General features: G+C 43.2%; 2 protein-coding genes across 5 annotated transcripts in view; both read left to right on the forward strand.

The window, feature by feature from the left end:
* Nucleotides 1-15539, forward strand: part of atp6v1ba (ATPase, H+ transporting, lysosomal, V1 subunit B, member a) — a 35786-nt gene extending 20247 nt beyond the window's left edge. The window contains exons 7-14 of the mRNA XM_083650420.1: nucleotides 4113-4214; nucleotides 5063-5160; nucleotides 6217-6340; nucleotides 9354-9504; nucleotides 11954-12036; nucleotides 12996-13100; nucleotides 14021-14150; nucleotides 14342-15539. Of these exons, the coding sequence (XP_083506546.1) occupies nucleotides 4113-4214; nucleotides 5063-5160; nucleotides 6217-6340; nucleotides 9354-9504; nucleotides 11954-12036; nucleotides 12996-13100; nucleotides 14021-14150; nucleotides 14342-14484 (936 nt within the window). The 3' untranslated portion in view covers nucleotides 14485-15539. The remainder of the gene's footprint in view (nucleotides 1-4112; nucleotides 4215-5062; nucleotides 5161-6216; nucleotides 6341-9353; nucleotides 9505-11953; nucleotides 12037-12995; nucleotides 13101-14020; nucleotides 14151-14341) is intronic.
* A 593-nt stretch (nucleotides 15540-16132) lies between these two features.
* Nucleotides 16133-24267, forward strand: part of shtn1 (shootin 1) — a 29932-nt gene continuing 21797 nt past the window's right edge. For 2 of the 4 annotated variants that reach the window (XM_083650901.1, XM_083650902.1), the window contains exons 1-4: nucleotides 16133-16223; nucleotides 18774-18826; nucleotides 19715-19762; nucleotides 19875-19935. In XM_083650901.1, the coding sequence (XP_083507027.1) occupies nucleotides 16166-16223; nucleotides 18774-18826; nucleotides 19715-19762; nucleotides 19875-19935 (220 nt within the window). In that variant the 5' untranslated portion in view covers nucleotides 16133-16165. Of the gene's footprint in view, nucleotides 16224-18677; nucleotides 18687-18773; nucleotides 18827-19714; nucleotides 19763-19874; nucleotides 19936-24267 lie in introns of those variants that run through there. The other 2 variants (XM_083650904.1, XM_083650903.1) reach the window with 2 other exon arrangements.

Below are 24267 nucleotides of genomic sequence, written 5' to 3' on the forward strand. Positions count from 1 at the left end.
GTGTAGCCTAGGCTACTGTATGATGAACAAATTCATTCAACAAGACTTCCCTCCTAGTCCGCTGAGCAGGGAGGATAGTGCACTCGCATGGTGGGCGGGCAGATCGATATGGTGTCCTACTAAAATTGGAACGATACACGACCGCCCGCATATCAAACAGCTGCAGTCTGCATAGCGTTCGTCGGGGGAATAACCTCAAACCAACTCGCCACAGACAGCTATAGCCCTCTGAAGCTTATTATTATATCCGTTAATTGTAGCCTACCTACTAATGTCAACATCGTTTGAGCATAAAGCCTAACCGCACGGAGCATTCCTCCTGGCGTCCCTGCAGTCATGATTGTATAGGCTACTTTTTTTTACTTTCACTCGTGCACTTTCTTGATACATGAGGTGATTTCCCCTGTAATTTTTTTTATGAATGAGCTGACCATTCGCACCTTTTCCGGCTCGCTGCGACGACCTTTGAAGTGGAGGCGGGTTGCCAGGTAACCCGGCGCTGTTACTACCTCCCGTCGCGGGACAAAAGGCGTAAAACAATTGTCCACCAAAGCGCGTTCACGACTTTCACATCGGAGGCGCGAATCCTATTTTCCGTGCATTTTTCGGCTTTCAAGGCCGGTGTGAAAGAGCCTACAGTATGCTATTTCCCTGCTTATTGACCCCTCCACTGCATGGGTCTATTTGTTGTTTGGTGGTGTATTCTTTCTTGTATTCTGGCCAAATGTAGACAATGTGGCATCACGTTGACCTATATATATATAATATATATTATATATATATATATATATTATATATATATATATATATATATATATATATATATATATATTATATATATATATATATATATATATATATATATATATATATATATATATTATATATATATATATATATATATATATATATATATAATCCAGCACATAAATCCATGTGGGAAGAGGAAGAGAGAGCATTTTCTCCAGCCACTGTAGCCTCAATAGACCAGAATGCAATGCAGCCACAAGAAAGGTTGCATTTTGAGTAATCGGTTAAAATCTTTCTGGCAAACCTATGAAATCAGTAACTGAAGTAGAAGTAGACCGCAACAATGTGTTACACAAAATAACTCCTGGAAAACATTCAACATCACAAATAAGATTTGTAACGGTAAAAGAGTATCTATAATATAATATATAGTATAAAGTACCTATGGTGGATTTTTCTCCGTTTTAATGCATGATCAATTTGAGCCGTCTTTCATTTTTCTCACTAATTGTAAAACATTTTTTTTTAATCAGATATTTTGGTTTTTGTGTTTGTGGTTGCCCCACAATGGAAATGATATGAGTCAGATCGTCCTTGAATGTCAAATGTTTTTAGTCAGCATCACTGTCTGTCTGAGGTTTGCTTCCTTCCTTTCTGTGTCTGCATTATGGAACTAGTACTTCACCTCCTCCAAGACGCTCATGATGTACCGAGCGAAGCCACGGCTTCATTTTGAAACTCTCCTCCAAGACGCTCATGATGTACCGAGCGAAGCCACGGCTTCATTTTGAAACTCTCCTCCAAGACGCTCATGATGTACCGAGCGAAGCCACGGCTTCATTTTGAAACTCTCCTCCAAGACGCTCATGATGTACCGAGCGAAGCCACGGTTTCATTTTGAAACTCTCCTCCAAGACGCTCATGATGTACCGAGCGAAGCCACGGCTTCATTTTGAAACTCTCCTCCAAGACGCTCATGATGTACCGAGCGAAGCCACGGCTTCATTTTGAAACTCTCCTCCAAGACGCTCATGATGTACCGAGCGAAGCCACGGCTTCATTTTGAAAATCTTCATACTGAATAAGCATTTCCTGAAACACCAATGGACAAATGAACGGGAAATTCACTCCCTGGAACCGGAGCCCTTCAAAAGTGGCCGTCACTGACTCACTGACTGTTGAACTCTATTATAAGGCATTCAAAAAAAATAAACAAATAATAGGGCTAATTAGTACTTGTATAAGTACTAGCTAATTAGTACTTCAGTTGTATAAGTACAAATGAGCTCTTTTTATGAAGTGGAATGGAACATTTTTAATACATTTAGCTCTTGGTCAAATCTTTCTATTGCTGAAAGAACAATATAAAATGTAGAAAAATGTGTGTTCAGTTGTCAAACTCCATTACAACGAGATTGATTTCCACGAGTCCCAACCCAAAGTCAAAATAAGGACAACAGGGGCCATGTCCCGGTGGCTCACCTGGTGGAACGCATACTGCTAAGGCTTAGTGCTTCACGCGGCCGACCGGGGGTTCGAATCCATCCTGTCATCCCCTCTCTCTCTCTCTCTACCTTTCCTGACAACCTACTGTCCTATTCACCTTATCCAGAAGAGACCGTCTGGCTTGAGAGACTAACAGGAAGTAACTACAATCGGAGGTTCCAATTATTGTATTGACACTTCCTGTGACTCATAAACCTAGTCTGACTCATGGTCATAATGTGAGTCAAACTAGGGTTGACCAGGTGAGTCAGACTAGTTTGAGCAGGTGAAACAGCCGGCGTTTTGAACAGGAAGTCGTGATACGATGGGTCAAGTGGGCGGGGCTGCATAAGGTGAATACAATAAAGGCAAAAATGTCCCCCCCCCCCTAAAAAAAAGAGGAAGAAAGACAACACAATGCACTTAATGACACTGAACATTAGATCAAATACTAACAGAACAAATACAAGTGAATGCAGTCGTTTCCACTTATTGGCCCGCTTAAAGATCTCTTTCCTGAAGAAACCGCTAACTGCATAATCCAGATTAGGAGGAGGCCTCAGAATGCGTCGGTTGAACCGCTCACCGAATTAAACCAACAAGACAATGGTGGCAAGAGGGGGATTAGACGATTGTGTGAATGGCACTGATTCATATAGGAGTTGTTAACGCTTGAGGTGGCTGTCCTCTCACCAGTCATCAGCGTTGGCAAACGGCGTCGTAATGACCTTATAGGTCTAAACAATGGACGACCCTACGCCATTATCAGACTTGTGTTGTCGGCCAGCCAGATTTAATTCAAGGGAAACTTCGAATGAGTTCCGGTGAGATTTTCATCCCAGAAACAAGATGGCTCATTTAGCTTTCTTCGCTGGTATTTTAGCATATTTTCGTAAAAACATGACTAAACAAAGCCGTCTCGGGATCGCTTTCTTTATCTGGCAACTACATTCTGAGCGTAAATAAAGGCCGTCAAAGCCCCATTCCCTTCCCCCGGGTTTGAAAGTGCATGATCAAAAGGGGCTTGGTTGAATGGAACGGCGCATCGCAAGCCGGGTCTTACTGTCCGCCTAATGATGCCGGGCCACTTGTCATGCCAGTGGGACGGTGTAAAAAAAAAAAAAAATCCCCAAAAAAGAAAATCCCAGCTTGTCGTTTCATTAGCCAGATGTCACAGAGGTCACTGGTGTGGTGGTGGCCTCTATGGGCCAGGTGTCTCAGCTCAGGGTGCACGGAGAGGTCAGGCGGAATCAACACACAGCAGCCATTACATTAAGCCATCGGCGTGAAATTCCTCTCGCTGTCCACATTCCCCTCATGGCAGAGTTGCACACAAACTGGTCACTCTGCTTATTACTAGGGTTGGTTAGACTGATTTATCGGTTCGACGATTTGGGGCTTTCATTAAAGATATGATGATATGATGCTATAACATAGTTTGATTGAACCCCCCAACCCCCCCCCCCCCCCCACTGAAGCCTTTAACCTGAATTGATTCTAATCTGGCCTTCCATGGTCGTGTTCCATGTTCTAAATACTGTTCAAGAGCCTTTTGGGGGGGGCAATAAATACTTGTAATTTTAGGGAATACTTTCAAATTTAATAATGGTGAATATTGGCCATTTGGTAGTTTTATTCCCACAGTATCGATATCTGCCTTCAAAAACAGATTCATGTACTCTCACAGTCACTTGGAAACTAATGTAGACATTAAATTGATCATTCACACTCAGACATACACACCAAGCTCCAATAAGTAGACATGTTTTTTTGTTTTTTTTGCAAGATTTTGCATGCCTTCTTACTGTTTAACCATCTCTTATGGTGTCAACTTTGAGATCTTAGGATTCTCTAACAATGTGTTCCCTTCCACTCAGATTGCTGCCCAGATCTGTCGGCAGGCCGGCCTGGTGCAGAAGTCCAAGGACGTGATGGACTACAGCTCCGATAACTTCGCCATCGTCTTCGCGGCCATGGGGGTGAGCGAGCAAAATGCAATGTCCCATGGATGCCCCCCCCCCCCCTCCCTCCCACATTTGCTTTTTCTCCCCATCTGTGGCGCTAATCCCCACCTCTTAACCCTGACGTGACACCCTGTCCCCTCCTCCTCCCCCTCCTCCGTCTCTCATTCACCAGGTGATTTCACATTTAAGTCCCTCCCGTTACTTCTGCACCTCTGAGCAGATCCCTTCAACAGGCCCTTTAACACAATCAGCGCAGCAGTATCAAGTTCTCCCCCTTCTCAGCTGCTCCTCCTGTTTATTCTAAAGCCCTAACTGTGACAGGTTGACCTGTAACAAACACACACACACACGCACACGCACATGCACACACCTACTCGCTTTACTCGCTCAACCCAAATCCATTCCTCTTCCACTTCCCCGCCAATTCACACCTCATTGTGGTGAGTCTACCAGGAGGGGTGAAATGCACTGCATGTTAGAGGAGCAGTGTGAATAGGGATCGGAACCTGTTGACCCATGGTTTTGAATCAGAGGAAAACAACACAGTAAACATGTAAACAACACAGTAAACATGGCGGTTAGTTGCAGCAAAGCATCTGATTAGCAGTAAAACATAGTTCCATACAGGTATGTTTACTCAAGACTCGAGTTTAAGACTTGGCTGCGGAATAGTTTGTGCTAATTTTATTGAATGCCTTCTTATGCATTGTGGCGTGGTATTTCAAAAGCAAAGCCATACCGATGGGGTGGGAGCTATTTATTGTGCATAGGCAAATGTTTAGGCTTTGTCAGAACAGTCCATGGCCTTCCTCTGTCTGTGGTGCTGAATATTCTAACTTGTGTTGTCTCATTTCTGCCCTCAGGTCAACATGGAGACCGCCCGCTTCTTCAAATCAGACTTTGAGGAAAATGGCTCCATGGACAACGTCTGCCTTTTCTTGAACCTGGCCAATGACCCCACGTAAGATTCTGCCAGCCAGATTCTTATTAACTGATAGCAGCAGCTAGCAGTTAACTTACATTTTCATATACACAGAATGCTAATTTCAAGTTATGATATTCCAAGCTGAAAGTGTATGAGGTGTGCCTAAAATTCACTTTTTGGCTAATTCAGGCCAGGGAAGGGCTACTAAGCAAAAAGGAAAAAATATTTTTTGCCCGCCAGAATAATATCAATTCTTCATAGAAATGTTTTTTTTACTTTTTTTTTACTTTAAATGTTGTCTTAAATAGTTACTGGCCAGTGTGGTGGGTGACGCAAACTAATTTAGCCATCAAGACAAATCAGTAGGGGTGTCACGATACACTCAGTTCACGATACGATACGTATCACGATACTGGGTTCACGATAACGATACGATACGATACGATTTTAACAATATTTTTTTAAACTTGAATAATGACAATATATGACTGTAAAAGTAGTATTTTATTTGAAATGCACAAATACAAAACATGCTGTTGTGTGAAATTGTTATTACAATAACAACTAGAAAAAACATGAGATTGGAGATAAGGCTTATCTTGAAATAGAATGAGTTACACCGTCACTTAGATTTACTTTGAACTAAAAGGTTTCTCAGCAGTATAAATTCTCATTATGCATCTTCAGTTTTTCTTCAAACTCAAACAACAAGACTTTTCTTAATCTATTTTTTATGCATCTTCAGTTTTTCCTGTCAAGTAAACAGTTTTGCCAGAAACTCAATTCAATGGTTTCTCTCCTGTATAACTTCTCATGTGTCTCTTCAGAGACTTGTTCAACTGAACTACTTTCCACACATTGAACTTCAACAAACAAAGACGTTTCTTAGTCTATTTTTTGAAAAAAACAAAATGAAGAAAAAAAATCGCCATATGAGATTTCATCTCAACGATACATATCGTGACGTTTTACTATCGCGAAATTTCGTGGGACGATATATTGTGACACCCCTACAAATCAGCTTTTGACATTTTGTGGATGTTAATGTCATACTGTGTGTGTGATAACATCTTTGTTTCCTCCTCCAATCAGCATCGAGCGCATCATCACCCCTCGCCTTGCGCTGACTTGCGCGGAGTACCTGGCGTACCAGTGCGAGAAACACGTCCTGGTCATCCTGACCGACATGAGCTCCTACGCCGAGGCTCTGAGAGAGGTACAACTACCAACTCATCTCTCTCTCTCTCTCTCTCTCTCTCTCTCTCTCTGACGGAGTTCTCTTAGATCCACATTTGTTGCCATTTTGAAATGGTTACATGGGTGCAATACAATACAGTTGTAGATGTCTGGTTAATGCAGGCCCCCAGAAATCAGAAAATAAGCTATACTAGCAATTTTGCCCACCATGAGACGCAGTTTTACGCAGCACAACTTGTACTTGAAGATGTACATTCAAAGCGTCCCTGTTGCACAAATTGTTGTGCAACTTAGTTACAGAAGAAAAGATGACTGCCACCAGTAAAAAGAAGTCACATCATGTTGTCCCTAACATGGTAGCAACATGACCAAAAGGATTTCAGGTTAAATTCAGGGGGGTACGTCATGTGGTGGGCGTGCGTCATTACTCGGACTCTGCTCTGTAGCATGCAAACTGGAATCTGAATGGGATCTTCTATAAGCAACTCTTGGAAACACCCTAATCGAAATATTGTCTTATTTAGATTCAGGTCAATATTCAGATATGTAAACAGTCAGTCAGTGTAGGGACGATCAGAAGCGTGAGCACATGTCAAAAAACACCAGGAGCCAAGTGCACCAGCTGGGTGTAAAAAAGTAGGTCTTAACTGTTACGCTGGTCTTAGCTACGCCCGACGTTGTGATTTGAATTTACACCGAGTGCACCAAGCCTGACTTACCATGGTCGTAGCTGCGCCCGGTCTTTAGGCTGCGGACGTGCGCGTCCACGTGGATACGTGCTTGTTGCCAAGCAACACACTTCTCTCAGACGAGCTCGAGACAGCTGACAGACAGCTCCAACTCAGCTCAGACTTATAGAGTTGTATTCAAAGCATAGAAACGTTCTCACAGCTCAATTTAACAGCGCCAACACAAACAAACAGAATCACAAGTGCAATCAGTAATGAATGTGATGGCGGACTGCGCACTGCGGGCAGTTGACGAAGTCAGGAAGAAATGGGAAGATCTTCCGACGCATCAGCTTTTAAAAACCTGCCGACGAGCGGAGGTCCTGCGCCCAAAACGTCACACACATATGGATCGATATTTTTGGAGAAGATTCCCCCGCATCACAGGACTGAACGGCACTGACAGCACAGAGCTGTCAGTCCCGACAGCGCAGATCAAGATGAGACAGCTGCCAGTCAGTATGGGTACGCATTGGGTGTAACTTTTACGCCTGCTCCATACCAGACGTAAAAGTTACACCCAGGCGCAGCGCATACAGGGCTTAAGACTACATGGTGCACTAGTCATAAAATGAAGTCAGTCGTAACTTTGAGTTCTACGTCGAACGTAGCGTTACACCTAGACGTACGCCCAGCTGGTGCACTCGGCTCCAGATGCCTAACACACCATCCCTGTAGAGCCAGTAATAAGCTCTGTACGAGGCAGAAGACCACTGAATCATCTCACAAGAACCTAGCAGCAACTGTAACACGGAAATTAGATTGTCACCATAACACAGGACCAACAATGCCAAGCCTCTGGTAATAGACTCGCTAATGTCTTGTGTCCTTTGCTGAAAGGGAGGATAATGTGTTCTTCAGCCTTGTAGGAAATACCTTAACTTCATTACTCTCCTCCGCTGTGCTCTAAAAGGAAAAGCCCCCCCCCCCTTTCCCAATGTCGTCCGTTCTCTTTGTCTTGATGGTGAGGCCCTCTCGACCCCCTCTTCTATGTCACTGTAATAATCCTTTTATGTCGTAGGCTTTGCGGTGTCAATATGCCGGCAGCACAATGCGCAGGTTTTAAATGGTGTGTTTGTGCATGTGAAAGAGCGTCTTGCCTCCTCGCGTTTGCTGTCCATAACCTTGGCACATGTGTGTGTGTGTGTGCCGCGCCACTAAAGAGTCGGCTAACACTTCTCCGGCATATCGTTCAGTATCTCGCCACTTACAAAGAGCCAGGAGGACATTAGCATTGAACTTCTACCAGCGCAGGAGAGAGTCTGGCTGCTCTTACTCTTGCTGTGGTATAGCGGGGGGAAAAAGGCTCCGTTATCTTTACAACCATCCACCGAAAGTACCAAGCAGGCCTGCTTTATTGCACAAACCAAATCAGCGTGTAGGTTGCTAGCTTGCTAGCTAGCTAGCTAGCGTTGTTGTTTCACAGCATTTTAAAGCGACACGCGGGGAGCGGGAGATTTCCCTTCACTCCGACTGAAATGGTCGGCACCAATGGCAGAGCTTATCCCTGTAGCCTGCTTCCAGTTAGTTGGACTCTTGGAACAAGGATTTGCTTTTTCTCTTTTTGAAGAGGGCCTGATAACAGAATGGTAACATCTCCAACCTGTTGTTTGCCGCCTCTGAAAGGCAGTTCGAAAAAATAAGCAGGTGTGTTCACTTGATTCTCTAGCAGTAAGGCAGTGTTTTTTAATTTGCATTGAGATTAGAGGTAAAAAAATAAAAAAATAAAATCACTTTTGTTTCGTTGGTTTGAAATCAGTGCCAATGCAACCAACTCTACTATGTATACACTTTTTTTTTTAATGTAATAGCCATCTCTACTGACCTACCATCGACAGCCGCTTGACTGTAAAAATCTGAAATTCAAAACCTAATATACACTAGTGTGAAAAGATACCAGAAGGCACCAGTGCTGTTTTTAAACAAGCATGTCATTCATGATAAGATGCAACCAGCTTGATGTTAATTTGACTCGCACTGTATTAGAACCCAGGATCTCTTGCCAACCTGTGTTACCAACCAAGCTAAACTCAAGGAACCTTTGTTGAATCTGTTCACAAAACTGTTAAATGTCAGTTTTCCATCTGATCTTGGCGATTAGTTTCTATTCTGGTTTTCATGGCAGTTAAGTGCCAAATAACCCCCATGTTAAAACTATATGGAATATTGCTATAAAGGTTTTATTTGTCCTTAATTTTTCAGACTGTCCAACAACAACAGAATGAGCTATGCTGCTGCTTATCTTGTCTCCCTGAGTTGATCTTTCTCACCACTGCCATGTTGTCCTCTCACCCCCACCCATAGGTGTCTGCCGCCAGAGAGGAGGTACCTGGCCGTCGTGGCTTCCCTGGCTACATGTACACCGATTTGGCCACCATCTACGAGCGTGCTGGCCGAGTGGAGGGCAGAAATGGCTCCATCACCCAGATTCCCATCCTCACCATGCCCAACGATGGTGAGAGCAATAGCCATAGACTAGCACTTTTAAGTTGGCCCGAAATTATATCTCCCCCTGACATTTAAAAATGTGGGTATTCACTTCATGATTTCTTTAATGAATATTACTGTTATGTAGACTGTTTTGAAGACTGAAACTGCTGATATGTTGTGCTGGTAAGCAATAACTTTAACTGTGACACTTTCTTTACCAAAATATTTGAAATATGAGGGTATTCTTTATTCAGTGTTTCCTCAGAATTATATTAATCGCTTAGTCAATGCAGATGAAGGGCTTCCCATAGACCACAATTGCCATTTGAATTATATTTTTATGCCTCCGCCGGCGATAGCCAGGCCGGAGGCATTATGGATCCGGGTTGTCCGTCCGTCCGTACGTACGTCCGTACGATGTTCGTTAACGCGATATATGAGGAACGCCTGGACGGAATTTCATCAAATTTGCCTCAAACATCGACTTAGACTCAAGGATGATCTGATTAGATTTTGGTGGTCAAAGGTCAAAGGTCAAGGTCACTGTGACCTCTCGAACGCCATTTTCAAGCTTGTTAACGCGATATCTCAGGAATGCCTTGACGGAATTTAATCAAACTTGTCTCAAACATCGACTTGGACTCAAGGATGAACTGATTAGATTTTGGTGGTCAAAGGTCAAGGTCACTGCGACCTCTCAAACGCCATTTTCAAGCTTGTTAACGTGATATCTCAGGAATGCCTTGACGAAATTTAATCAAACTTGTCTCAAACATCGACTTGGACTCAAGGATGAACTGATTAGATTTTGGTGGTCAAAGGTCAAAGGTCAAGGTCACTGTGACCTCTCAAATGCCATTTTCCAGCTTCTTAACGCAATATCTCATGAATACCTTGACGGAATTTCATCAAATTTGCCTCAAACATCTACTTAGACTCAAGGATGAACTGATTCGATTTTGGTGGTCAAAAGTCAAAGGTCAAGGTCACTGTGACCTCTCAAACGCCATTTTCAAGCTTGTTAACGTGATATCTCAGGAATGCCTTGACGGAATTTAATCAAACTTGTCTCAAACATCGACTTGGACTCGAGGATGATCTGATTAGATTTTGGTGGTCAAAGGTCAAAGGTCAAGGTGAGCTCTCGAACGCCATTTTCAAGCTTGTTAACGCGATATCTCAGGAATGCCTTGACGGAATTTAATCAAACTTGTCTCAAACATCGACTTGGACTCAAGGATGAACTAATTACATTTTGGTGGTCAAAGTTCAAGGTCACTGTGACCTCTCACACACCCAATTTCCAAGCTCTGTAACGCAACATCACAGGAGCGCCTTGACGGAATCTCTTCCAATTTGCCTCAAATGGCGATTTGGACTCCAGAATGAACTAATGGCGGAGGCATAAGTCTGCGTTGCGGTCGTTCTAGTTCCTACTTGGGTTTCTATCCTATCTGTTTGATATCAACGTTTTCATGAAGGTTCTGCTTTTTATTTTCTGCCCTTCGTGCCTCAGGCTCTTGCTGAATCATTGTTTGAATGGCTTTGGTACTGTAGGCGTCTGAAATGGACTGAGGAGACATTTTTGTTGCCTGCCATTACTATAGCAATGCATCTGAAGAGCCTCCTCCTATCTCGTTGAATGGGAGTCCCCCGTCGCAGCATCACAGGGAGGCCATTGTGTCAGCTTTTATTAAATCAGAATCAGAATCAGATCAGAATCAGATATCATTTATTCACCATTATGTTATGTAACATATAGGAACTTGTTTTGGCATTAAAGTGCTTAAACTTTTTTCACATAAAAGGGACAGTGCAAAACGAGGCAAATACAGTGGAACAACAGGACAAGAAAGTGCAATATTTGGTGATCATACAGGTATGGGCAGTGCAAATATTTGGATAAGGGTTCAGGCCCGAGGCAGCTCCCCTTAGGGGGGGGGGGAACCGGGGGATACCTGACTGGTTTACGAGACGTGCTGCTGAGGGGAAGAAACTGAGTCTGTGACGGTTTTTTAGAGTCACTGGCAGGCGTAGCCGCCTACCGTGAGGAAGCATGGAAAAGAGGGCGTGACCCGGGTGGGATGGGTCAGCCATGATCTTTCTGGCCCTCTTCAAGGCCCTGGTGTCATGTAGGGACTCGAGAGAGGGAAGGGGGCAGCCGATCACCTTCTCCGCTGATCGAATCACCCGCTGCAGCTTGGTCTTGTCCTTGACCGTAGCCGCAGGGAACCAGGTGATGATGGAGAAGGTGAGGATGGACTCAATGATGGAGGTGTAAAACTGAGTCAGCATAGACCTCGGCAGGTCTAAACATGGCTAGTGTTCCCGAACGCTAGATTTAGGCCTCTTGATTTAGGGTAAAGGTATTTAAACTAGGACACCAACATAAATTCTAACATTATTCACTCTGATGAACATGAACCCAGCTGTGATATTAAAGGTTATACCCATGTTTTTTTTCTCTCCAACAGACATCACCCATCCCATCCCTGATCTGACGGGGTACATCACTGAGGGTCAGATCTACGTTGAGAGACAGCTGCACAACAGACAGGTATTATTTGGAAGTCATTCGCCGGGCTCCTTTGAAGCACTGTGTGTCAAACTCCGGTACTGGTACTGGTCCCCGTTAGATTGTCCCTGGGCTAGCTCTCATTTTAGAATGGACATATTCCCTACTGTTAGTGGAAGGACATGTTCACACTAAGCAATGTTTGGAGCGGGTATATTTGAACTCTGGAGAGTTTACTCCTTTAGTTTGTTTTGTTGACAGGTGAGAACAATGCCATTCGGATGGCACCAAATGCAGGTCTGGGTTAACCTGACGCTGCCAAATGGATGGGTGTGAACTTGCGAACTCAATACCGCCGCCATCTGGCAGAGTCAGGTTAGGTCTGGGTCTTCTGCGATGCGGTTTGTTAGGAGTAAGATTGTAATCTGAACCAACTACAAGAAGTGACGCCAGAACCCAATATTTAATGGGTATAAGGAGGAGACAGATGTTGAGACCTTTGACATCTGATAGCCAGCAGTTAATCGCACTGGGAAAGCCTAGCATAACAAAAGGAAGTAAAGCCAAACTGCAGTCTGTACTGATGCTCATATTCAGCTATTTCTTCGTGTTCTTTGTGAACACCAGAGAAGGGCAATTACAGCAAAGAGCTCCGACTGCTCGGGACATGTGAACACTAAATGAACTGAATGCAACAGACTACACTTTTACACTGTGGTTCTTCATAACATCTACCAAAGAAAACCAACTTTAGGTGAGATCACACCCTGACGCTCATGTTTTTTTGTTTTTGTTTTTTTACCTTGTTTTTGTTTGATTTGATCTCAAGTAAATTGGTAGGTTGTTGTATTTATTCTACTCACAATTCGGTTTTCTCCTGCTGTTGTGGGCTGATTTAGCTTTATTTTTTATTTTTCTGGATTTCCCTGTTTTTTTTTAATATGTTTCTTCTCAGTTCACATTTGCATTGATAATATGTAATTGGACTTCTTTTCTTTCAGATCTACCCACCCATCAATGTGTTGCCCTCTCTGTCCCGTCTCATGAAGTCTGCCATCGGCGAGGGAATGACCAGGAAGGACCATGCCGACGTGTCCAACCAGCTGGTAACTTATTTGGCTTATGCATCATCAAAACCTCACTTCATCTTCGCTGAAGTCTAAATAATCCTGTGGTGTATTAAGCCTAGACATCGATGATAAACGACCAGTGTTGGCTAAAGAATTGCGTACTTTTGGTGACTCTTGCTGTGTTCATGTCATATCCGTTTTAAAGATACGAACAGCGTCCTAGTGGTAAGTACATGTAGGACGTGGACATTTTTCATACGTATCGTCCACTTGGTCCATGATTATAAAATAAAAAGTATCTGTTATATTCACATAATAATGAACTTGTTTCTGACAACAATTGACCCTTTTTAAGAGCGCCATCTTAGATACAGGAATTCCAATGAGTTAAACCATGCGGCAACCTTTGGTCTCCAGGGCTGAAGCCAACAGAAGTGCCGAAAACGGTGGTTCCTTGAATGGCCACTTACAAAATATACGAAATAACGATACAAAATAACGGTTTTGTCTCTATAGCTAATTTCCCCGTTGGTGACTACTTTACGGTCCAGTTGTATAGAAGTCAATGGGGAAAATGACCAGACTTCTCATTTGATTTATTTACTTCAGTACGCTTCAATACAGTATGGTGTTCATTTAGTAAATTACAGTATAGACCCATTTAGAGTAAGATAGACAAGAAAGCAGGCTATGATTTGGGTGTGATTGACAGGTCGCCCGTCCAGTGATCGTGTAGCTCGCCAATCACAATAGCAGCCGGCACTGCAGCTCTTCTTCGTCCAAATATGGTCACTTCTGGCTCCAAGAAAACCAAGATGGCGACACAGTCACAATGCTAAACTCGAGGCTTCACATCGTCCAGAAACCAATGGGGTGATATCTGATATACTCCTAGTCTATTGAGACAGATCAAGCATACATTCTCAGACTTGCCTTTCTCTCTCGCTCCCTGCCAGTATGCCTGCTATGCCATCGGCAAGGACGTCCAGGCCATGAAGGCAGTGGTGGGAGAGGAGGCCCTCACCTCTGATGACCTGCTCTACCTCGAGTTCCTGCAGAAGTTTGAGAAGAACTTCATCGCCCAAGGTAAGAGGATGCCGGGGGGGGGGGGATCCAAACTAAGCAGGGGGAAACAAAGGAAGCTGGCCTTTGAATCTCCAGTGCAATGGCATGGTGATTACAAAGAAAATCAAAAGGTGGAAATGGGACCAGCGCAAGAACATTTTGCCGTGTGTGTGTGTGGATGCTAATCTCTCCTCCCCTGCTGTCTCCCCCAGGCATGTACGACAACAGGACGGTGTATGAAACCCTGGACATCGGCTGGCAGCTGCTGCGAATCTTCCCCAAGGAGATGCTGAAGAGGATTCCCCAGAGCACCTTGGCCGAGTTCTACCCCAGGGAGTCGGCCGCCCGCCACTGAGGGGCGACGACGGATGCCCTGGTTCCAAACCCCCACCTGCTCATCCACCCACCCTGCCCTCCCTCTCTTCCTTCTAGCTCACCCTACAGCCCTGTACCTAAAGGGGGGCTCTGAGATCCGGTGTTGTCCGACCTTCACCCACCTCTCTGTCACTGTGTTGTTCTTACTACCAATTCATCTCCTTTCCCATCTTGCTGCACTGACCTGCCCCCCCCCCCCTCCCCACCAAACAAGAGAACAGGGCAATAATCTCAGCTCCCCCTTCTTTAAATGTATTGTACTGTATCTATGTTCAGAAGTCCTTGTATGCAGTGTCTGTGACTGTAATATCTATAGTTAATTGCAAAACGTAAACGTACCCTTGAATTCATATCAGTCCATGTTATTTATTGGGGAATGTTAGTGCTGGATTATTTTAGTTTTCATGCAATGTTGGATTTGATCCCCATCAAAAAACAAAAGGATTCCAAAATGAATATAAAGATATTATATTAGTTTTTCCTTGCCATTTGTTGCTTTAGAATTTTTTCCATGTCAGTGGCTTCAGGTTGTCCAGTATGTTTGACTGTTGACACTGGGCCACTTTAAGTTCATTTCAGATGTTCAGATATGGTTTGCATTTCCCCCATATGGTCTTTTGATCCCTGTTGCTTCCTCGACTACTCTGGAAAGAATAGAACCAAAGTTGACGTCCCTTCCTGCTTCAACATGCACACCAGAGACCTTTCATCTGCCATTTATTTCCGTAAAATGCTTATAAAAATCGTTTTACTTAGTCAAACCAAACGATTCAGCTATATTGAGAAACAGGAGAGGCCATAGAACATTTCACTGGTGCACATGTTGAAGAAGCAGGAAGTGACGTCGACTTTGGCTCTTTTTAAAATGGATGTTTACATTATTTGTGTTTCGTCGGCTGAGTGATTTGTGTTCCAAAAAAATTAGTAATAGTCTACTTAACATTCCCATCTGTGTCTGCAAAAACTGTTTCTTTGTTATATGCTGATATTGATTTTGGAATTTACCTGTTGATGAATAAATTAAATTATATTGGACCTGCGTATGTTCTTTTCTCAGCTATAACTGTCTCCAAACATTGATATTCTACATAAAAATAGCCTGGGGAACCTGCAATTAAACTTTATTGAGACCCACCCCATACTACTCGCATAGGTTGTGTTGTAATTTTTTCTCATCATGTGAAGGTTTGTTCAGGTATGTAATGTAGCTTACTGAATTGTGGCATATTAAATTGAAAACAATTTGTCATTATTAGAAGGTATATAAAATACCATGTTGATGGTAGTGTAATTTAGTTATGGCACATATTTAGTGTTATACCAAATCAGCTGATATCACTGCCATAGCCAGGCCTAATGGTAACATTACTCACCCCTAATGTTAGGTATACCACCTTATCTGCTATCATTTACCATACTATACACACACATACAACATACATATATATATATATATACATGCACATGCTATTTACATTAAATGTATTTATTTAAAAATAATTATTGTGCCATATGCCTCATAATAACTCATTTAAAACTCTTTAACCTAGTCGTTTGCTCAGGTACAGGTAGGCTCGTTAGGCTGTGGGTAGGCTGGAACAGGTGTACAGGTAACAGGTGTCCCGCATCACTTCCTGTTAAACTTCCATAAAGATTTTCTCATGATGGCGGCAGAAGAGCTCGAGAAAATCAATGTCATTGCAGACTTGTCAAACCAAGGTAAGCTTTGTTTCAGTGCAACGAATACGTTTAGTTTTCGTGTGTTTTAGCATGTCTGCTATTGTTGTCTTTACACGATACAGTAGGCTACGTTCCAATCCGTCATCTATAGAATGCAAGGTAACACCAAAACCCTTTTAGAAAATATGGAAACGTAACGTTTGCTTGCTTATTGGCAAACATGCACAGATCGTGACCTTCAACGATTGTTTAGGGTATTCTGGTAAATTCGGCATATAAAGTTATCCGCCAGAAGTTCCTTATTTTATTTGTATCTCAATAGTTTCACATTCATTATCTCGCAGTAGTACGTTCACATTTCTCTCTCTCTCTCTCTCTCTCTCTCTCTCTCTCTCCTCTCCTCTCCTCTCTCTCCTCTCTCTCTCTCTCTCTCTCCCTCTCTCTCTCTCTCCCTCTCTCTCTCTCTCTCTCTCTCTCTCTCTCTCTCTCTCTCTCTCTCTCTCTCTCTCTCTCTCTCTCTCTCTCTCTCGCCGCCGAAGAAGATTCTGAAAGCTAGCTGTGATTTGATTGACACAATCTGAATGATGTAATTGAGAGGTTTGTTGCCAAATGATTCAGAGATGTCGTAAGTAATCTTTCACGATAGCTGCCAGATTTGAATGGAGTTTGGCCAGCGTATCTGTCCATACAGGAAACTGTTCAATCAGGACTTCACTTCTCGACCTATTTGACTGAGAAATATAATTTAAATGTTGAACTCACAAGTGATCCTCGTTATTGACTTTCAATCCTGAATTCGTTCATTCGTGGCCCAAGTCTAGGGCTTTGTTATTTATTCCAAGGCTGGCCAAAGTCCATATGGAAGTAGCCATGCAACACATTCACACACAAACCTCGCCTACCCATTCCTCTAGATAGCCTACAATAACAGGTGGTCTTTTGGAATAGTAATAGGCCTACATGTATAAAATTAGTGTAATAATTAATATAATAAATGTGGAGGTGTCTACATCTAGGCAATTTAGGCTAGGTCTATGATGTGAATTTCTCTCACTTTTAACTCTCAAGATGTCAATAGTCATGTGATATTGTATCGTTCTGCTGGGGGACTGTTAACTTTAGACGCTACTGTTAGGTTCAGAATATTCCTGTGTTAATTCACTGTTGGGAAAGTCTGTACACTGATAGGCTAATTGACATAATTTGTGTCAATTGGTGGTGTACCTGTGGGCGGGTTAAGGTTAGGTTAGGGAACCCTAGAAATGAACATACTCTGGTACAAAAAGTGCAAATCAATCCAGGCCAGAACAACAGCAAAGGACCCTGTGAATTAGAGGCTGTCACAAATATCCACAGTAAAACGAGTCATAGCCGAGTCATAACCTGAAAGTCCGCTCAGCAAGGAAGGAACTGCTAAAAAAAGAAAGACATAAAAGGCCAGACTACGGTTTGCAACTACACATGGGCATGCGGACACTATGACTTTTCTGAGAAATGTCCTCTGGTCTGATGAAACAAAAATGGAATGGTTTGAGTTTGGCCATAATGACCATTGTTATGTTTGGAGGAAAAAAGGGAGACTTGCAAGCCAAAGAACACATCATCCCAATTAAGAAAGCACGGGGGTGTAGCATCATGTGCTTTGCTGCAGCAGGACTGGTGCACTTCGCTAAATAGATGGCATCTGGCATCTTTTTTCACATCAAAGTACGTTCATCTCTAGGGTTTGGTTAACCCTAACCCTAAACCCTAGCCCCGAACCCTAACCTAACCCTAACCCCCCACATGTACATCTCCAATTGACTTAAATTATGTCAATTAGCCTATCACAGGCTTCTAAAGCCATGACATCATTTTCTGGAATTTTGCAAGCTGTAAAGGAACAGTCAACTTATGTAAACTTCAGACCTACTCGAATTGTGATATAGTGAATTATAAGAAAATTAATCTGTCTGTAAGCAATTGTTGGAAAAATGATTTGTGTCATTGTTAACATGAAATCTGTGGAGTGGTTAAAAATAAGTTTTAATGACTTAAACCTAATGTATGTAAACCTTTGGACTTCAACTGATATGATTGTGTGTGACACACACAGAACAGGTTCTCGGTTAACTTCACTCGTTGATATGTATTGTGAATACTGTGCATAATATCTCCCTTGTTCTGAAAAGTGCAGTCATTAAAAAAAAAGTCTTCCAATATAGTTTTTTATTATTTTTTGCTACACTTATACTGTTCTCACAAAGCTTATCTGGGCATTAGCTAGCACACCCAGATTGCCATATGTTTACACACATTTATAAAAGGCAATCCCCCGTGTAGTGTTCCACCCAAATGCAAATATCCTCACGTTGGAAGTGCTACTGTTTCCAACATCCCAGCACACTGTAATTAGTCATGTGTGACACAGGACATCCAGCTACAGTATAGTCACTGGATGAGAAGTGATCACATGCTGCAGAAGTTCCCACTTGCTCGCTCCATTTTGAGCAGGAAGATCATGTGAGCTCCATGTTCTTGTCCATGTGCTACTTGGTTTCTGTTTGGTTGCTGGTGAAGATGGCTGACTGGCATCCGTTGCTCCCCAAGCTCTCCAGGAGTACGAAGGTCTGCAGAGAAAGCATGAGAGAGCAACCATGGAGGTTAGTGTTACATCATTTACTCCAGACTGTGTGGTCCATTTTCAATGAGAAGACAGCCAACAAACAAGTGCTGTGCTGAATGTGTGCACCGATTGTACACATACATACACGGGGCACGGTGGCTCAGTGGTAGAGCTGTCGCCTCGCAGTCAGAAGGTCCTGAGTTCGATTCTCGCCTGGGACACTGCGGCGCTGTGGTTGTGTTGCCCCCATATCTTCAGTGCCTACTGCCCAGGTGGGGTATCTCGTCGTAAGGGCCTTTCTGTCTGTGTGGAGTTTGCATGTTCTCCCCGTGCTCCCCCAGGGGGGTTCCTCCGTATATAACCCCCCCCCCCATTAAAAACATGCAGAAGATCAGATCGTCATCGTCATCCGACCAGTGACGACAACATCCGAAGTCGGTCCCCCGGCGCTGTACGAGAAAGTGACCACTGCTCCTGGCCTGCCCCCCGGAGGAAAAGGACAAAAGCCAGGATGGGTTAAATGCAGAGGACAAATTTCACCGGCCACCGTCAGCATGTGTGTGTTTGTGGCCCTCCGTGCATGTGTTGATGTGTAACCGTGTGACAATAAAGACGGGCTTGTCCGTCTGAAATCGTGTTTAAAAAATAATATATCTAATAATTTACTGTAAAGCCGCACCATCACCATTGCCATGCAACTTTATATGTTGGCGGCTCCATATGGCAACAAGAGGGAACTGTTAAAAAAAACAACCTGAACCTCAATACCTAGAAATATCTGTATTTCTAATTCAAATTAGACTGGTAGTGTATGCAAATATAGTATCATAGCCTAAATCTAGTTACAATGTTAATCCCTAATGGACAATCATTCCCATGTGTTTCATCTCCTGCCCCCCACCTTGTATATCATTTATCCTCCAAGATCTTGGAACCATCTTCATGGCACGAGTTGACTCCTGACGGTCTCTCAGTGAGTTGAGTAAATGTGTTGGTGCATAGGGGACATGGTGAAGAAAGAAGTGTTCCAATGTAAAGTGTTCCAATGTAAAAGAGTTGTCACTGTCTCTGTCTCTGTCTCTCAGTGCATACGGCTGCAGGAGGAGAGGGACAAGGCCGTGGAGAGGCTGAGTGAGTTCCAGCGAGGTGAGTTTGTCTCTTTTGTGTCAACAGCGGTTCGGAGAGTACAGCATCTGAGGCAGTTTAAACCTGCAAACTTACTGTAGGAACACTCTGCATTACTGTAGGTGATATGGACAAAATCAAATATCACCATGTTTTTTTTAACCAAATACCTCAATATCGATATTGCGACAATATTTGAGGGATGTCTACTGGTGCTTTCACAAAATATTTACACAATGAGATTTTTGATAAATAATCAATCATCAGTAATGTGGATATAATGACTATGTGGGTAAAAGGCAAATAATAGAACAGCTAGAACAGTCTGTTAAGTTCAGAAAAATCACTTTACCATAATGCAGCCTATAAAACCAGGAAGAAACTAAACTTATGTCATATCACGATATTATGATATCCAAAATCTAAGACGATATCTAGTCTCATATCACAATATCGATATAATATCGATTTATTGCCCAGCCATATCTCACAATACGATTTCGATGTGCACAATATGGGGTTCACGATTCGATACAACCATAATTCGATATAATGTTCAATGTTCAAAATGATATGAAAGTATGACTGAGCCGCAGATCTTTCTACCAACGGCACTTACTTACTAAGATGTAAACAATGATTCATATTAATGTCAATGTGAAGATGGAGAGCACTATGCACAGTGCCACGCCCTTTGTTGTCCTGGCATTTTCAATGTCATGGATTTGCTGGCTTCACTTTACCGATCAAGATTAACGAGCTTCATTTTCTCCCTGCAGAATGTCAGTCATTTCTGCTGATCTGGGAGTTTATACTGTACTTTACCTTGCTCAAGGTGCCTTAGAGAAAGGGCCTAATTCATAATAATAATTAATTAATATATACTGTATATACACACTGGTATCTGTTACTGGGTGTTCACACCAAACGCAAATTGGCAAATTTGCGCAGCGAGATTACGGTACATACAAAGTCAATGCAAACAGGCGAACAGGAGCCTTTTCTCCCCAGCCGGCATGAACAAGGTGATTGAAGCTCAATTTAGTTGTGTTGAATGACGCAAAATCAGCCTCATTCGCTCCAGTTGAAATTTGTCAACTTTGATGAATCATCATCAGTGACGCGATTTTCTCTTTTGGTGTGAACGCAACATTAGACTGCTGCTTTATTAATGTTCATTATTTTGTTCTGCAGTCCAATATACGACACATTGATGACTTCATGTCCGGCTCGAGATTTTCCTCAAATGTCAAGGCAAATGTTGTTCATAAATGTCAAGGCAAACGTTGTTCATAAAACTGAATTGAAATTCAATTTAACGATTGACTTTGACTTGTTCCGTAGTTTGTTGTGTGTACTGTCTCTCTCATAATCATATTAGGCTAGTAATCAAATATTTCCATGCAATCTGACATTTCCATTCAAAGTCAGTCTGCATTTGAAGTTTATGTCAGCATATGCCAAGGTACCAAAAAAGATTAAGTAAGAACCTACAGGCTGTGTCAGTTCAACACATCTATCTAGTTTGGGATAACATGTTTGAAAATGAGACAAATCAGTTTTTAAGAGTGTAACCCAATTGGACCTTAGATCCATTAACCTGGCCACAAATTAAGCAGTTGAAAAGCACTGCTAGCTGCACTGCACAGCATTCACAATGATTACGCTCCACGACACTACAAATATCTTTCAAATGTTTTGGCCCACCGGTTAATTTTCCAACCTGATTTTTCGTACAGGTCGAAAGCTTTGCTATATGACCACTTTAACGCAGACAGAATTGGAATTGGGGCACTGCTGTCAAAAAGACGGAGCAAATAGTTTGTCTTTGTAATCACGGCCGTTGTGCGCATTTTCACATGAATAAATCTGCGCTCATATATATTCAGCGATTCTCCATCCAAAACACATATTGTGTTTTGACTTACACTTTAATAGACGCTGCCTCACTGTGCCAAGCAGCTGCATATTAGGACCTATTACGTGATTTCATAGCTCTTAGAAAATTGCTCCTATTCACAACGAAACGGCTGGGGGGGGGGGGGGGGTATAGATGGAGGGTAGGGTGGGTTGGGTGGGGGCTCGGCAGGGATGAAAAAGCCCCCCAACACACAATCATGTCTTTTCATCGGCGATGGCAAGGTTGATGACAACATGACCATTGTGTTATAATGATAACACCACAAAGGCATCTGCCCCCCTCATCACGGCTTCTCGGCGGCGGCTGCAGCGGCAGCTACAATTTAATTCACTGCTCTGTTGGCGGCGCTGATACCATTATGCGGCACGTCTGCAACAGAGGTAATCACTGTCCTTCCTGAGAGGAGAGTGAAAAAAAAAATAGAGTGACGATGATGATGATGATGATGGCGAGGACAAAACTTACAATTAAGACTGCCAATTCTGACGTGTCGGAGCCCCCCCGTCGCCTTCGCGCTCACACGCTTTCCACTTCCATCGCTGTTTATTTACCATGGCTACCAGTAATTAGAATGAACATGTAATTTAGTTCAAGGCGTCCCTTTGGCGGTTGCCGAGGGTGGCCGTGGTGTTATGGAGAAGAGGCCGGGGATGAAACTGGCAGCTAAGTGCTGTTGAATGACTGACTGATGTGGAGATGGTGCCCCACCGGAGGAACGTGGATATCGCCAGGCACCGGCGTTCATCAAGGTTTAATTAGGTGCCACTGGGGGGGGGGGGGGGGGGGGGGGGGAGGAATTGCCCGAAGCATTGATGGCACTAATGCCTGATTTCTCCCTCGCTCAAACCACAATGTGTAATTAGTTAAGTGGCAGGAAGTGCATTCTCGTTGTACCGAGGTGTGATTACAGATTACAATGATGTCAGTGGCTGGAGTATTACGTTTTCTGATTTTGAATTTGAGACGATTTTTTGGACCACTTTGGTAGTCAGCGGAGCTGGATCTCCAATCAGCCCAAATGGACGTATCGCACCTTTAACGGGCCTTTTGCAGCAAGACTAGGTAGGCTGTGGCTTAAACCTTCAGCTCACTGTGTGTCTGCTCTCATTTGAAACTGCCGCGATGGAACAAATGATATTGTGATATTGTCACAAGCATAGTCTCAAAGAAACAAATTCAAAGCGTCTCTTGGCTTAAGTGCTTTAAGTGCAGTTTACCATCAAATCGTGTCCCCTTTCATCAAACACATTGCAAAGACATCTCCGTTGTGGATGAGCCCTATTGTTGTTAATGTAGTGTAACAGACACATGCTGAAAGGCAAATAGTTCCCTTCACCTTGGGTTAATTGCAACATCAGACGCATCATTCTTCACCGAAGAAATGCCCACAAATGCTCCCGAGCACTTACGGTCTTAATATGCTCGAAAGTTCTTTCCAGCATGTATTCATACCCTTTACATATCGGCCCCGGTTGATGAAGTTGAAAAGGTAGGGAGAATTAGCTGAATGAAAGACCTCGGCTACATTGGAAAGGACATTTAGTTCAGTTGCCTTTGAATTCGAATCATAATATTGCACCTAGGTGGCTCAGCGTTAAAGCTCCTCAGATGGCAGACGAGACACAATAGCGAGCAAAAGTGTTGTGGCGCGCTCTCATCTCAATTAAGCGCTCGGCGAAACGAGGAGGCGCAGGTATGCACCCACTCACTCGGAAATCCCCATCCCATTCTTTGTTTTCTCGACGGTATTTCCATCGGGTCGAGTCGACTCTGTATCGACCCGACGTAAGCATTCAGTCGAATTTTTTACATGCTGCTTTTCACGTCGTTAACAATATCACATCAACAGACACCGTGTGTGGACTGTTGTGCTTGTGACAGTCAGGAGCACGTTCTGTAAGATGAATTTCTTACATGATCTCCATGTCTCTATGTTCTGTAAGATGAATTTCTTACATGCTCTCCACGTCTCTATGTTCTGTAAGATGAATTTCTTACATGATCTCCATGTCTCTATGTTCTGTAAGATGAATTTCTTACATGATCTCCATGTCTCTATGTTCTGTAAGATGAATTTCTTACATGATCTCCATGTCTCTATGTATGTGGGTGTCATTGTTGACGATGGTCATGGATCACTCTCCGTTTGTTCAGTAGTCGGCTTGCTGCTTCGTTGGGTCATTTGTCCGTCACACAGAAATACCTCAAACACCTTTGAGCTGAACTAGGGGAAATGATGCGTCTCACTACTGCGTTCTGGTATCAAAACTGACCAAAGGAGGTGCTACAATGTGACATATTATTACTACTACGGTACTACTTGGGCGATACATGCGCTACGGAAAAATTACGCACCTGTCCTACTTTTGTCGGATCCCGCATGTGTCTGACAGATGACATGAATGTGGGTCTGGTCGCAGCCGTACCGGAGC

This window comes from Poromitra crassiceps (genome assembly GCF_964638095.1).
Source record: "Poromitra crassiceps genome assembly, chromosome: 14".
NCBI classification, from domain to species: Eukaryota; Metazoa; Chordata; class Actinopteri; order Beryciformes; family Melamphaidae; genus Poromitra; species Poromitra crassiceps.